Source organism: Scomber japonicus, chromosome 20 (assembly GCF_027409825.1).
Source record: "Scomber japonicus isolate fScoJap1 chromosome 20, fScoJap1.pri, whole genome shotgun sequence".
Lineage (NCBI taxonomy): Eukaryota > Metazoa > Chordata > Actinopteri > Scombriformes > Scombridae > Scomber > Scomber japonicus.
Genome location: NC_070597.1, coordinates 21,939,113 through 21,955,133, shown reverse-complemented (window position 1 = coordinate 21,955,133; position 16,021 = coordinate 21,939,113). Strand labels below are relative to the sequence as shown.

Genomic DNA, 16,021 nt, shown 5'->3' with positions numbered 1-16,021 from the left:
TAAAACACCTTGTCAGTCTACCGTATCACAGCACTCAGAGACAGTTTAACAATAATAGCTTCATAATGGTCCTCTCATCCACTCGCTTCTCTGCTACCCTCTGAATGAGCCTCGGGAGGTAAAAACCTATTGGGGCGATATGGGTCACGTAAACACATCGAGTCCCATCATTCTTACAACAGCATTGACCTTTATACGATGGAATAATTTAATATGCTTGCTAGTGCAACGGAGTGTACCTTTTAAGTGCTATGCTGTGCCATTATCTATGTAATAACACATAATAATGTCATATGGAAACATAATAGAGGAGAGTAACAGAAAGAAAGACCAAATACAGAGAAACAAGCGAGATTTCCCTGTTTGACTCATTAAGCAGGAAATGGTACTGCTGTTTGTTTTTCTGTGACAATCTAGAGGCCACTCTTGCATTCCTGTATTTCATATCCAATTCTTCATCTCTTTTTTCAAACCACTCACATCAACTCTCTACAGACCACAACATACACCCCAAAGGCTGTGTTTAGAGGAAATGCCTCTGAGTATGAAGCAGGAAACGTTGAACAAAATAGAATGCTTTCTACATCACTGGAACCACATTTTGGGCTCACTTTTAGAGTATTAGGCACTGTCTGATAATTATAACAGTTCAAAGGAGACATATTATGCATATTTTCAGGTCTATATATTTAATCTTTAATGGATATATTTTTCCACTATTGATGGATAAGACAAAAAATATGCAACCTACAGAAGCTCAAGCTAGAATACCAGAGAATCTGAGAAATCTGTTGATTGATATCTTGTATATAAAGAGCAAAACACCACAGAATAGACTTCATACAAACAAAAATCAAGTAATAATGAGTCAACATCATTAGTGGACCACTAGGGTCTTGCCACTGTCACATTATTCACATTCTCAGTCCTCCCTCAGGTCCCTGAAGTCAGTAGTAAGACTCTAAATCATCAAGTACCAGGCGAGGGGCAACAACGAAACTATGGCATCAGCTCCTCAACACTTCCACAGCCTATTAACCCAGTTAGTCTGATCACCTACCATTCCTCCTGGTAAATTAGTCCACAGCCCATATGTGCTTGGCATGACAAAGTGATTCACCCATGTATGGGAACGGAAACCAGGCTTGAGAAAAGGGCCTTGGTAAGCATTCTCAATGCTGACACCATCCTGAATTGGACAATTATGAATGAGAGAGAAGCCGTGGAACAAGGCCAGAGTGTTTAGGCGCAATGGTGTGTGTGTATTTCATTTCATCATGTGTGCTGTGGGACTCATGGCATATTTTTCTGCTGATTCAGGAGCATTTCACACTCACTCATTCAAAGTAACTAGGGCACAGTGCTGGAGGACCCTTTAGTATTATGTATTCAACAAGAGTGTGTGTGTGTGTTTTTGTTTATGCATGTTTGTATATTTTCTAAACGTATTTAGTAATGTTTTTAGTCTAATCCATGACGCTAGCCAATCAGTGAATTTACATTCACTTATGTGAGTTGGTTATTGTTGTCTTCTTGGCATGATCAAACCTGGTTTATCTTCCATGTTTAGTTCAACCAAAACTAAAATTAGGTAACTAAATTATATAGTCTTCAAAGCTGATTGAAAATCTATTTGTCGTAATAAAAAATTCAAAGCAAAGAAAAACTGCGTACTCTTCCAGTAGAGAGCTCATCCTCTCACTGTGCTGTCAATCAAAAAGAAAGCAGAAAAAAAGACTCCTCAAGCCATTCAGCAGCCTTCTGTAATCCATTTAAAATATGTCCAATCTTGTTTCAAATAGACAGATTAGAGAGATTAGGGGGAGAAATGTAATTAGTGACTGGTGCATGTAAATGCAGGTTTTACAGTAACCAGGTTATTGCTGAGCATGTGAACATGTTGTCTGATTTCCTTCCCTGATCTGATTTGCCCCAATCACCTTGTTTCCTGTTTGCATATAAACAGTCATTGCTCCATGAAAATACACCCTGACAGAATGTGAAACACTGTTTCTTAAACTGAAGAAGTTTTGTTAATGTTAATTCCCTGATTATTGTGCTAAAATTTAGATAGTAAAATTTGATTATTAATATATTCAGATGACTTGTGAAGATGTGTGATCAGAGACTTGCTAAAAAGAGATTTAATTTGGACATTTTTCATAGTCATCCCTGAGGAAATTAGTTGAAATCCTTATTTTATTTGAATGATTTGTCACTCATTTTCCAGAACAGGTCACTTTGTGATATTTAGTAGATTAAGAGTTTCTCACGTATAAAGAAAAATGGTCTGTTGATACATGGTATATACAAAAATTACAAAAGGTATTGTCTCATAAAGAATAGCTACAGTGTAGAACCTTATGGGAAGTATAATTTAAACAAAAGACAAAGATCTCTATGTGCAGTTACATTCAGGACCATTACCATTAGCTATAGAGACCAACAGGTTTAATGCCACTCCAGAGAAGGACAGACTGTGTTTGACTGTGAGCTTGGTGTAATTGAGACTGAGGTTCATTTTTTAATTTTACTGTCCTGTCTATAAGGATGTAAGGAGTGTATTTTTTTGTATAATGTCCTAATGTCCTAATTCGTGTTGATTTCTTTCAGCTGGATGAATATAAAAAACTGAGATTAGTTTCAGGAAGGGAACCTTTTTGGTAGCAGATTTTATTTGCTATTTATTTTTTGTATTAAAATGAAAAGTTAGACCACTGCAACTGTACTTTTGTTCCTGGGTACTTTGTGTGTATGATATGAAAATAAAAGAAAATCCATTAATCAGTCTTTTTCTAGGAATCTTGATGTGATCAGGATTATTTGTGAAACATAATTATCGTACGTGATTTTATGTCATTTTATGTTGAATTTATGATTTTTAACGATGCCAGTATGATGGAGTTTAGCAACTGGGGGCCTTTTGATCAACAAATTAAATCAACACTTACTTTGTGTCTTTCAGAAGAAGAAGTCAGGATTATTTCTATTCAGCAAAGCAAGACTGAAAATCCCAATATCACTACAATCCTTTAGTTTTGTGGGCAAATTGTTGTTGATTCTGTTATTCTCCTAAACACACCCTAAACATTTCTTCTCAGGGCTTATAAAAACTCTCTTACATCTGTTCCACTTCCATTTGATCTCCACGGTAACAGGATCGGAGGATGGTCTGTTGTTCAGCGTCCCACAGGTGCTGCTTGAGGAAGTTGCCGGCCTGTACCGCCCTCTCCAGCGAGGCCTTGTCCCCCAGCACTGCTCCGACGCGAGCGAAGGCCGACAGCATCAGACCTGAGGAAGCACAGAAGTGATGATGATGGTGGTGGTGGTTCTGGTGAAGGTGATTAGGTATAAAATGAATGGTACTCAGCTTAAAATATCATGTCCTCTCTCGGCTGAGGTACCAAAGTGGAGAAACATGACCCCCCCCCCAAAACTCCACACTCTTTGAAGTTTCCTTCTTCCTCTCTCTCTCTACATCAGTTCCTTTCCTCCGTCTTTCCCTCCATTCCTCTTTCATGTAGCGTATCAAAGCCTGGTGAGCGCGCCGCCCGCTCTTCAAAGTGTTGCGGCGAAGGACAGGTGATTAATGGAGAGGTTTCTTCATTAGAGAGGAGAAGGAGAGTCTCGTATCTAATTGGAAAGTTCTCGGGATCGCGGAGCCTCATTACCTCGCTAACTCACTCCGTCTACAGACGTCAGCCCAGCAAGAAACATTTGTGTGTGTGTGTGTGTGTGTGTGTGTGTGGGGTGGGGTAATTAATCACATCTGAGACAATGTGCTGGACAAACAATGTTGAGGAGTGTCCAAATTGGCATTACACAGATGAAACATAAGGATTAATGTTTCTCTAATAATCTGCACACATTACTGCATACTGCACATTACACTGTAAATGTGTGTGTGAATGTCTGTATGCAAGTACAGTATACATTGTTAATGATTTCGCTTTTTTATTCGCTTTTTTAGTCTCCCGGCTTGCAGAGTCAAGACCAGTTTGTTCTGATATAGATATATAGATATAGAGATCACAAGCTAATGAGGCTCGACACTAACACCTAGTATGGACGACTATCAATCAACCAATATAATGTGGTATAGTTATTTTGGGCCTCCAATAAGTCCAAAAGTGCAACAAGTATCATTGGCAGTGAAGCAGCTGAATTAATTAAATACAAGCATTAACATAATTTGTCATCATGAATACACATTCAAATAAAGGTTTTTCAAAATAAAACAAGAAAATTGTATTTTAATGAAGAGACACACCTAATTATGTACAAGCTAGGTGGGGGAGCATTATCACATAGCTGAGTTTATTTGTCATGAAGCACAAAATGAAAGTGTGGATCATCTGTCAACTGCAACAGGCAGCCAGTGAGTGGCAGCAGGCAACACAGGCAACTGTGAGGTTCAAGTTAAATTACAAATGAAATGTATTTTTATTAATCTGTAATTATCCCTGAGAAATAAATCATTGTAACCAAAATGTTTACATGTTCAAATATATTTACACTCTGGTTGCTTAACATTGTGTTTTGTTTGTCCTTATTGTAATTTTACTATTGTTATTTCTGTCTACTCTGTACACACACCTTCATTTGCATATCTGTGTGTCCTTGAAAACGGACTCCCACCCCCCTTCCCCCACTTCCCCCCAACCACTCTGTTGCTCCTCATGAGGTTTCTTCCTTTCCTCCCTTATCCAAACAGAGGCTGTTGTATGCTGTACAGTGCCAGTAAAGCCCTTTTAGGCATATTTGTGTTTGTGAAACAACATTAATTTGATCCAGGGATATGAGAACCATGCCGATGGGACATTCTGAGTCTTAGTAATGTGAAAGAATGTACTGTAAATATGTTTTTTCATTAATTTCTAAGTTGATGTACTGATCCCTATTCTTGACAGATTGTGGAGAAACAGCCATATTTGAAAAGTGTATTTTTGATAGATTTTTGCAGTGTATGATGTAAAGGGTTAGGGTTGGGTTAGTGTTAGGATTAGGGTTGTATTCTTGTTTGACCAAGTCTCTGGGGTGTAAAGGGTTAATGTTATTTTAAACAATAGTGATATTGAGGCATTTTGTAAATTCTGCCACCAAATTAACCAGCATATTAAGATACACTCACTACACTCAATTTGCACCAATGATGATGAAGACATTAACAAAACAGTGTGAATATTGCTGAGGTGTAAACTTGTCTAGACTTTACCATTCCAGGAGGCCAACATCTTGGTATCTAGATGTGGGCGTGGTCGACTCTTCCTCACTTCCGCCATTTTGGTTCTGGCGGAGGCGAGCAGATCGTTGACTTTCTCGACGCTGATGCCGAAGCGAGCAGCCGTCAATTCCACTGAATAACGCACGATCAGCACGTTTTGGCCCTGTAACTCTCCGTGGGGGTCCTGGTAACATACAGCACAGAGGGTGTTAACGGACATGAACTCATACTGACTGCAACAGCTGTCATTTTAATGACTTAAGGAACATAAAAAAGCGGTGAAACTGTAACCTGGAAGTTGTGATTTAAGTTACATGATTGTTTTTCATCATTGTGTGAACATCTGATATATCTGGTTATATAAATACTGTAATCTGAGTATAGTTTGACTTCATTTTATAGGTGTAACTCCATCCAACCATTTCCTCTGTACCTGCAATCTAAAAAAGGGAAGCAGTGTCTACATGAGGCATAAAAAAGTTATATATACACACACACACAATACAGTCCATCTGAGCCCACCTGTTCTAGATCCACATTGCCTTGCTCCTTGACCCCATAGTGGTGCATGAAGATGTCTGCCTGTGTGGCGGATCCGGTGGCTCCCTCGACCACGTCCGGCAAAAGCTCCCGAACTTCTGAGCTCGTCCAGACGCAGAAAGCCCCCTCACGCTTTTCTGGTCCGCCTGACGCTGGGACCGAGTCTGCGTCCTCTGCACTGTAGAAGCCCCCAGACTGTAAAAAGGGAACAGATGAGAATGGAGGAGGTGGAGGAAGGAGAGTGAGAGCTGATATTTAACAGCAAGCTGATTTGAGATATGTATAGGACTTGTGAGATATGTGAGGATAGATACAGCAGCCTTCAGATTTCACAGTAGGCAGTCTGAGCAGTCGCATGGTGCATGAATTATGATGAATAACTAACATACATATGATTGTGAAGTTGTGTGACAAATGTAATAGTTTCTTTGTTCAAAAAAGTCTGGAATAAAGAGCAGCATTTTCCATATGTAGGCTCACACACCCTTAAGTACACTGAGGATGAACCACTGGAGGCCAGCGCTAACAACATTTCCAGAGGCTGATGAGATACATTAAAATATACGACGCAGAAGATGAAAACAACCATGGGTCAATAAGACTCAGAAGTCTTCATTACAGGACTGTTATCCTCCAAACGGTACAAGAGAAACCATCTGAATCTCAAATGAAGACCTGAAATGACAAATCTGACAGTGATCCATTCATCAATTAATACCTGTCATGAGTCTGAGAGCTGTGTACACAGTGTCGCTCCTGTGTGCTCCCTTTGGGCTTGGGCAAATGTCAATTAAAGTCTTGAAATGACATTTTGACAGGAATCAATTAGTCTATCAATACGTTTAAAGGAGCCTGACTACACAGTGTGTCATGTAAGTCCTCTTTCAGGTCCTGCTGACACCCTAGGTATAATATTTTTACTTCCTGACTGAGTGAAGATTCCGGTCATTGTAGCACAAAAGAAACATACAGTCCATAGTAAATTGCCTTTCTGCTGTTAATTCATTAGCGCATAATTACATAATAAATCTTTGAGAATATAATGATTACAGCGAGTGTGGTTTTAATTGTGTGCACCGTTCCCTGCTGTTAACTCATTAATCAGAAGGAAAAAAGGCTTGACCCTTGGAGGAGAGCAAAGGTTTAAGAGGCTATTTGTCAGGTCCCACCCCTTGCCCTCAAGGATGTATGAACACACATACATAAATGCGTGTGCACACGCGGGCAAACACACATTTATTATCTCCCAGTGGAATTTACAGTTAATGTTCATGCTTTGTCAGCAGAGGATACAGATGCTGTGACAGCAGGCTCAACTTTTATTAATCTCCCGTTGCCAACGTGCATGCCCCGACATTAAATTAACACAAACTATAACCTGCACCTCACTCCCAGCCTGAATCTCATCAACGTCCATTTAATACCTTCAGAATGTTAACCAAACATTACACAATGTAAAGACTAGGTACTGGAAGTGTTCTTGTCCTCACCTTGGATCCCTAACAGAAAGCCTGACAAAGACAGGCAATAACTATAACAGGCTTATTGCCTGGTAACTATAACAATAACTATAAATATATAGATTGAAAAATCATTCTAACTTGAGTGGATGGCAGAGTCCACACCACAACTGTAACCACAACAACAGTGGTGGACGATATTTTTAGGATCACTTAGATGAATGATAGAAACCAAACCACAGCACAATAAAGTCTCCATCCAGCCTGACATTCTTAACAAAACCTGCATCGGCTATATCATCTTAATTTTGGAAACCAACTAATGACTTAATTTATGTATATTTATTCATTTTAATGCAGCTTTAGCTCCTCTCTCACCATGGACTGTAAACTGGAGCAGGATGACACCCAAAGGTGATTCATTTAGATAGGTTTGTCTCTGTTTATTATAGTGTATGAAGATGCTGGAGCTTTGTTCTCCATTATAATGTGAAATTTCAATAAAGTTAGTAAATCTTTTAAGCTTGGTACCTGTGCTCATACTGTGTTTCCCTCCTACAGCTCAATAAAAGCTGGTCATCTATGCGCTTTTGCACATTGGGCTTCACCTGCTGCTGTCAGTCAGTTTGTGCAGGTCTGTAAATACTGGAACATCACAGCAACTAGTGTACCGAAATACTTCTGAGCAACACATTGAATAACCACCTGCCTGTGAACCCTCCTGGTTTTATTTTCCTTTCTTTCTCTCTTTTTCTTTTCAGTAACAGGTCATCAATATCCATTTTCTTAAGCTGCCGACACAGCTGGAACACAGAGCGCGTGCTTGGCTCAGCTTTTTACAAGACGTTATCATTCACAAGTGTGGATGGTCATATCATTATTGTTATGGTTATCATTCTTAGTGTGGATGGTCAAATCATTATTATTGGTATTGGTATGGACTTCCCTTTAGCCTGTGTGAAAGCTGCTCTCATTTAACTGTACTGCATTTAAAAGCACATACAGTACAATAACTGGGATACTGCAGGTATACTTTTGACAGAAAGACATTAGCTCAGATCTTACATACACAATAAGCGCAGCCCATGACAATATGTGATCAATTTTACATACTCTGCTGATCATTTTCACAGTGTATCAGTAAAGGAAACACTGTCTTTCTGGCAAAGAGATTGATTATAACATTTATTAAGTCTAAGATGAACCTAAACCTGAAGCGATAACTTAAGTCAGACTTATTTAAACCTCCTTTATGGAACAGATCTTGCTTTATAAACCTCTCTTTCTCTGGTCTAACACAAAAGCACGAACACATACACACACAGAAGCACTAACGAGGCTGTAGATGATTCACCTTGTCACTCAGGTCTCTGGAGACATAGACCAGTATGTCTTTAGCTACATCTGCAAACAACTGCTCACCTGATACCTGGAAGAGAAGAAGAAAATACAGAGCACACACCTGCTTTAGAGTCACAATTCAACCTTAACCTAACCTTTAAGATGGTGCCGTATGATTTATATGCAGGATATTAATTGCAGCATCCAATGCAAATGCTGAGATCATCTCCATACCCTCATTAAACACAAGCATGTATGTGTATTTTGAGTTTTCCTGCATGCTTGTGTCCTAATGACCTTTTTGTTTTTTAGTCTTCGGCAAGTATATAATCATGAGGGAACTAAAAATTACAGCATTCAGATTGCAGTGTGTGGATTGCTGCACCTTAGAATCAGTTTGAACCAATCTATACCATTAAAAAAAACATATGTTTATTTTGGTGAAAAGTGCTATAAACCGAGAACAAGCCTTAATATTATCTAATCGTGATATGTGCCTCACTCTCAGTTTGAGAGTTTATTCACTCTAAAGCAGAAAAAAAGGTTTCACATCAATGATTTTAGCTGACTGGGTAATACAGCAATAAATTACTTGGATAAGAGAGAGACAGAATGATGTAGGGATAATTTCCCTGTCAGATACACAAAGAGGAACACACACACACACACACACACACACACACACACCTGGGAGGCAGTTATATAGGCTACAGCCAACTGAGCCTGGTCATACAACATCTTTTCAAAGTGGGGAACGTGCCAGGAGGAATCTGTGGAGTAACGATGAAACCCCTGAGAAAAAGAGACATAAAGAGAGCAATGAAAGAGATGCACACTTTCTAATAATACTACCATTTAGCTTAACTAGCCAATGCTACACTGCACAGGCAACCAATGTCTGGTTCTCTCTTGTCCTGCAATTTAAACATATCTGATCTGACCTGAAAAGAATCTCACAATTTCAAAAGTTCAAATGTTCATGCTCATTCTCATACAAAGGGACACACAGCGGGGCTGTAAGTGTGACCGAGTATGAACCTGTGCAACATGGTCGTGGATGCCTCCCAGCGCCATCATACGGAGTGTGTGCAACGCCATCTGGATAGCCTCATCCCCCTCTGTGGTGGAGCGATTCACAGACCAGTATGACATGAGGAACATCAGATTCACTATGGAGGGAGGGAGAGACAGAAAGAGAGGAGAGATTGTGAGGTCAAGCATAGATGAAATCAGAGAGATGACCACCATGGTTTGTGGTATATCTTACCTGGTGTGGGGAACTTGGGAGCGTCTCTGAAGCCTCCGTACTCCTCCTCATAAGAGTGGGCCAACTGCTGGAAGCAGCGATTAGCGACGTCTGGGGCCAGTGGAGGACTCTCCCCTGGGTTTGCAGCAACCGCTGTGCCTTTCTTCAGAGCTTCCAGAATCCTCTCCCCGCTGGACTCCAAAGTGGGACGGTTATTCTGCCACTGTGGAACATAAATCATACTTCACGGTATCCGTACTCAGTGACGACAAAGACAGTTCTTAAGTAAATGGTAAATGGATAAATGGACTGTACTTATATAGCGCCTTTCTAGTCTGTGCGACCACTCAAAGCGCTTTACATTACAATCATTCACCCTTTCACACACATTCATACACTGATGGCAGGGGCTACCACGCAGGGTGCCAACCTGCTCATCAGGTTAGAGTCTAACCATTCACACACATTCACCCACCGTTGGCACAGCAACGGGAGCAATTTGGGGTTAAGTGTCTTGCCCAAGGACACATCGACTTGTGGACTGGAGGAGCCGGGAATCGAACCACCAATCTTCCGATTGGAGGACGACCGCTCTACCACAGCCACAGCCGGCTCAGGAGTAGACTGAATATCACACAAGTCAACTAGAATTGACATATTTGGATTAATGTTCTTCTCCGTAACTGTGAAGCCTCAACATTCTTTAAATGAGCCAAACACAGGAGGTAAAAGAAAAACCCTCCAATTTTTAACTCAAACTTAAATAAGACTGATTCAAGCAACCATTCCCCTCATGAAAAATGCTTTTATCTCTTATTTAATTCTATATCTTTTATTTAAGTCTCATTACCTGATCCATGATTCGAGTAAGGACTGTTATGAGCCCAGGTCTTCTTGCGTGGTCTCTGGGAGGAAAATAGGTGCCTCCAATGAACGGACGAAGTTCAGGGGTCAACCACACACTCATGGGCCATCCTCCACCTCCACTTGTTGCCTGGAGACGTTGGAAACACGAAATCATGATAGATTATTGGCAGAGAAAGGTAACATGGAAACCTTGGCCTAAATGTGAATACACCCACCTGCACAAAGGTCATGTAGACCTTATCCACATCAGGTCTCTCTTCTCGGTCTACTTTGATGCAGACAAAGTTGTCACTGAGCATTTTGCCAACCTCCTCATCCTCAAAAGACTCCCTCTCCATGACATGACACCAATGACATGTTGAGTAACCCACTGATGGTCAGAAAGACAGAAATACACAATACAACCACAACTACAAGTGAGAATGAAATCATGAGGTTAGTTCAATTTCCAACTTGTATCTAGAAATATGTCTAGGTATAATTTATGTAGAGAAATATCACTTTTCAACATAGGGAAAACAATCAGTTCCAGGTGTAAAAGGGTTCTCTTACCTGATAAAAAGATGGGTTTGTCTTCATTCTTTGCTTTGTCAAAAGCTTCTTGTCCCCATGGATACCTAAAACAAAATGTGAAATTAAGCTTATATCAACTTTTGAAAATGTGTGCCTGTCTGTAGCTTGAAAACACTCACCAGTCAACAGGGTTGTGTGCATGCTGCAGCAGGTAGGGCGACCTCTCATTGGCTAGCCTGTTGGTGTGTTTGTGAGGGGAGGATGATGACCCTTCGTCCCCTGACGCCATGCTCATATAGACAGGTAAACTAAACACACAAAACATTATTAGCACATGTCACTGTAAGTTAGGAATATTGTAGAGAAACAGCCAGATGTCTTATGCATTTATATAGTGCAGGTGTCACTGCAATTCATTATCTTGGTACTTTGTATTTTATGGCATGAATGAAAAGTCCTCCTGGGTTTTCTTTCTATGTACAAGAAGAATGCACTGTTCTTGTGTTATCATTTTTCATGAATAGTCTCTATGCTAATTTGGAGTATGGTACCCCCCCTGCTGGCTGTATTGTTTATCTTTATTAACATTAAACACACCTGTCATTGATAGAAATATTGATGCTAATTAGAGTGCTGACAGAGGTCATGTATCCAAAATGTCCATGCACTAATATTTCACTTAACAGACTTTATGTATGACAGATTCTGACATTCCATGACAGAAAAAGCACAGATGCAATTAATAATGTGTCTGCATTTTATTTAGGTGTTCCAGTTGCAGGGTTATGCTATTACATTGCATGCTATTATTATGTTTGCTTATTAGCAGGGCTTACAGGGTAATTTAAATGGTAAGAAGCTTTCACTAATTGGTGTCACTACTACACCTGCACATTCCCTGCTTTAACCAGTTCAATGTGTGCTGTCAAAGCCCGGCTGCCCTACAAAGCAAAAAGGTTATTATCATTTTCATGACATTCAAGGCATCTTTTATTATGTGATGAAATATCTTATCTCAAATGTGTGTCTCTATGGAGAAAAATGGTCATTTGTAAAGTAACTGCAAAAAGCCCTGGTGAAATAAAGCAAAAGTACAGTAACATCCATTACTGTATTCTTGCTTTGTTTCACGTCAGTTACTGTACTTTTGCTTTGTTTTACTTCACATAAAAACAACTGTGTTGCCGCGCAGTGAAGTTACTGTTTTCATGGAGATTTAAATCAGTCATCGAGCACAGACAGCCCTCCCCTATACTCAAGTAGCCTACAGATTAATTTCAAAGCATATTCTGCCTGGATCTAATCATGGCACTGTATAGAGGGAAAATGATGGTGGAGATGGCATTGAAACGCAAATATCAGGAAACATGTAAGAATCAATATTTATTTTACTCAAGTGTTACTCAAAGACAAGCCAGCTAGTGTTTAGTGTTTAGCATTTAGCTAGCTAGCTAACTAAACGATGACATTACAGACCCAGACTATGTCTAAACCCTAACCCCGACAATGACATTGACACAGACTGAAGTGGAACTTGGAGAACCAGTGAAAGAAGTTCAAGAACCAGGGCCACAGCCTGGGGTGGAAGGGAGGAAGGGAAAATCACATCCACCAATGAAGGAGCCATGTGGTGCCAAGTGTCGAAGAAGGTGTACAGACCATATTTCAGAGGAAAGACGGAGGAAGGCATGGATTCAATACTGGGAGATGACATACATAGATGGAAGATCATGGATGTTTCACTCGGTAACCCCACTGCGGATCAAAAGAACAAAAAACGGCCCAGAAAGTCGCTGTGGCCGCTCATTCATCTACCGGCTACAAGACCACAAAGGAGGGCCAAGACAGGTCCTGCAAGCTGTTTTTCCTTTCAACATTGGATACCACCCAAAAAATGACAGTCTGGTCATTTCCATGATGGGGAAATCGAACACCAAGCCACTGGCTCCACTCAAGGACCAGAGAGGAAGGCTGCAGTCAACAAGCTGGATGTGAAGACCCTTGATGAGCACATTGAGTCCTTCCATCCTTGAGCCACTACAGACGGGAGCATGCCCCACATCGGCAGTACCTCCCAAGTGACATTACAATAAAGATGATGCATTCAGACTACCTAGATAAAGAAAATGCTTGCTCATATGAAACGTATAGGAAGGTCATAAAAGAGAAGAAAATCAGCTTTGCAAAACTTGGGGAGGAGGAGTGTGAGGACTGTTTGGAATATGCTGAACATGAGAAAGGCCACACAGGAGAGAATCCAAACGCAGATTGCCTGGAGTGCCAGAGGTGGCAAAAACATAAGCAGTCTGCCCTGGAGAGCCGCCTCAGCTACCAGGCAGGTGCAGAGAGGGACTGGCCGGACGACATGTCAGTTAGGAGTGTGGACCTCCAGATGGTCATAATGCTGCCACGCATGCCAGGAGTCAAGTCCTCTGTATTTACACGCCGCATCGTGGCATACCGTGAGACATTTGCCTCAGTGGGAAAGACAAAAAACATGAAGAATACCATCTCTGTCTTGTGGCACGAGGGAACAGCAGGGCGAAGTGCAGCAGAAATAACATCAGCATACGTCACAGCATTGGAGAAGGAGAGGGATGTACGCCACAGCATATTCTGGGTGGAAAATTGCAGTGCGAAAAATAAAAACTGGTGCCTGCTATCTTCACTCGTCACTCTTAGCAACAGTGACACCACTTCACGGGAAGACATCACCCTGAAGTTCTTTGAGCGGGGACACACTTTTATGAGCGCTGACAGTTTCCACCATGGTGTCGAGCAGCAGATGAAGAACCGTCCAGGTGGTGTGGTGTATGACTTCGAGGACTTTGTCAGTGTTGTGGCAAGCTCCAACTCCAGGAAAGTGGATGTTTTCCAACTGGAGAATGCCAATGTGCTGGATTGGAGAGATGGGCATTCCACTACAAAGGTCAAGAAGGCACAGGCACCAAAGCTTGGGGAGATGGCGGAGATCCAGGTGCAGCGTGGATCCAAGAGTCTGTTTTTCAAGCAATTCCATACGGAAACCGACGTCACAGAATTGGACTTCCTCTTGAAGAGATTCGAGCTGAAGGTGCCCACTCTTTTGCGATAGAGGGGTTGAGGAGGGCAAGAAGAGAGACATTATCCACAATCTTTGTCCTCTCATGCCACCAAACAGGAGGGTGTTCTTCCCTGCCTGTGAGCAATGTTGTGGAGGATGAGGAGTAAGAACCATATGAAATGTCCCATCTTATGAAACAGTATTCTACACCATCAACACACTCAAGTCAATGAACGCTATCTCAAACTCCTTCTCTATTGACAAACCCCCCCCCCTCCTTACCAGATTTGTAAATGCCACTGTTCTGCAAACCCTCAAGACAGAGCACCGGTCCCGGGATGAATGCCTTCTCAGTTGCCCCTCTGTGTAGAACTCACTTCCTACCCCCCTTGCTGTCCACATTAAATATTGTAATGTTGTGAGTCACAACTTGTGACCAAATTAAAAAATGCAATGTCATACTGACTTTTAAGAATAACTTCAGGGGAAGTAAACACTGACTTTTTTTTTAACTTAACTTAAAATATCTATTTGGAAAGCTTTCAGTGAAATATGAATTAACATATTAGTATTTACATTTTAAAAAAAGGTATAAAATAATTGCATTATATTTGAATCTGAATTAAATATGTTAACTATTGATTGTTGGCAAATGTTCTACTACAAAGAGAATCAATTTAGGTGTTCATCAATTTATGTATTGTTTCCTAATCCAATGACTATTGTAGATAGTTGTCTTTGTAATCCATGACTAATAGCAATCAAATTATTATTAAATGTTTACTAATTTGAATTCTACTGAAACAGATATACTGCATCACATAAAATCATCAACTTGTTCATCTTAGTTATCTTCACAAGAGTTTGAAAAGCCTTAGAAAAACGAAGGCAAAATTATTTTGTTTTGCTCTGTTGAATTGGAGTTAGCCTAACTTGCCTTCAAAGTGAAGTTGTTTTGCAGTGCTTTAACGTTAATGTGATTTGTTGTAGGTATAGCAGATATATTACAGATACAGAAACACACCCAGATACACATTAATCTAATACTTACACATAATAATGTGGTCCTATTCAAAATAAATTATCCCTATTTGGGCCTTGATACAGCTTAGCAATGTGAGACACTTTAAGCAGCAATTTCAGCACTAGAACAGCTTCCAGGTGGAAAATAGTGGCCTAAAATGGTCAAATTACTTTGGGTTTGGTATATCCATGTTCAGGAAAAAAATGGTTCAAATTAGTCCAAATACAGTGTATCTAACACACCTAGAGCCCAAGTTGTGACACAATAGTTTTTGAAGAATCTGCAGTTACTGCCATTTTCCTTTTTGGTAAGTAATACAAAGCAAGAATACAGTAACTGCAAAATAGGGGTAAAACATCAAATCAAATATGAAGATGAATATGTACAAAGAATGAGCTAATATAAAGTAACAAAACTGCCACATGTCCATTAATCTACCTACAACTACTTGGGCTGGACAACCGCATGACTTTAAAGTCATTTTTCTCAGTTCTGCACTCTGTGTTGTTACTGCCTTTTTGCTTTGTAGGGCTGTGACATACTCGAGAAACAAATCTACAGACAGAAAAGGGCAACTGCGTGAAGCGTATTAGCTAAGTGTTAACTTTACTGTAATACATTGATCAGCCTTAAGTTATTTTACAAACCAGCATGCAACGAATTATGCTGCCAGTCACTAATGCTGCAAGCAGCAGCAACACACTGACTGTTGCAGTACTCTAGCGGTTAGCCAAAGAACAGACATGCCGAATTACATTAGAAA

General features: G+C 40.4%; 1 protein-coding gene across 1 annotated transcript in view; it reads right to left on the bottom strand.

Annotated features, from left to right (window-relative positions):
• spata20 (spermatogenesis associated 20) overlaps positions 1–16,021 on the bottom strand; it is a 48,148-nt gene that overhangs the window by 31,315 nt on the left and 812 nt on the right. The window contains exons 2-12 of the mRNA XM_053341159.1: positions 11,371–11,499; positions 11,231–11,295; positions 10,894–11,048; positions 10,662–10,805; positions 9,833–10,034; positions 9,604–9,734; positions 9,253–9,357; positions 8,579–8,653; positions 5,747–5,959; positions 5,216–5,408; positions 3,123–3,291 (exon numbers count right to left, since the gene is read on the bottom strand). Of these exons, the coding sequence (XP_053197134.1) occupies positions 3,123–3,291; positions 5,216–5,408; positions 5,747–5,959; positions 8,579–8,653; positions 9,253–9,357; positions 9,604–9,734; positions 9,833–10,034; positions 10,662–10,805; positions 10,894–11,048; positions 11,231–11,295; positions 11,371–11,499 (1,581 nt within the window). The remainder of the gene's footprint in view (positions 1–3,122; positions 3,292–5,215; positions 5,409–5,746; positions 5,960–8,578; positions 8,654–9,252; positions 9,358–9,603; positions 9,735–9,832; positions 10,035–10,661; positions 10,806–10,893; positions 11,049–11,230; positions 11,296–11,370; positions 11,500–16,021) is intronic.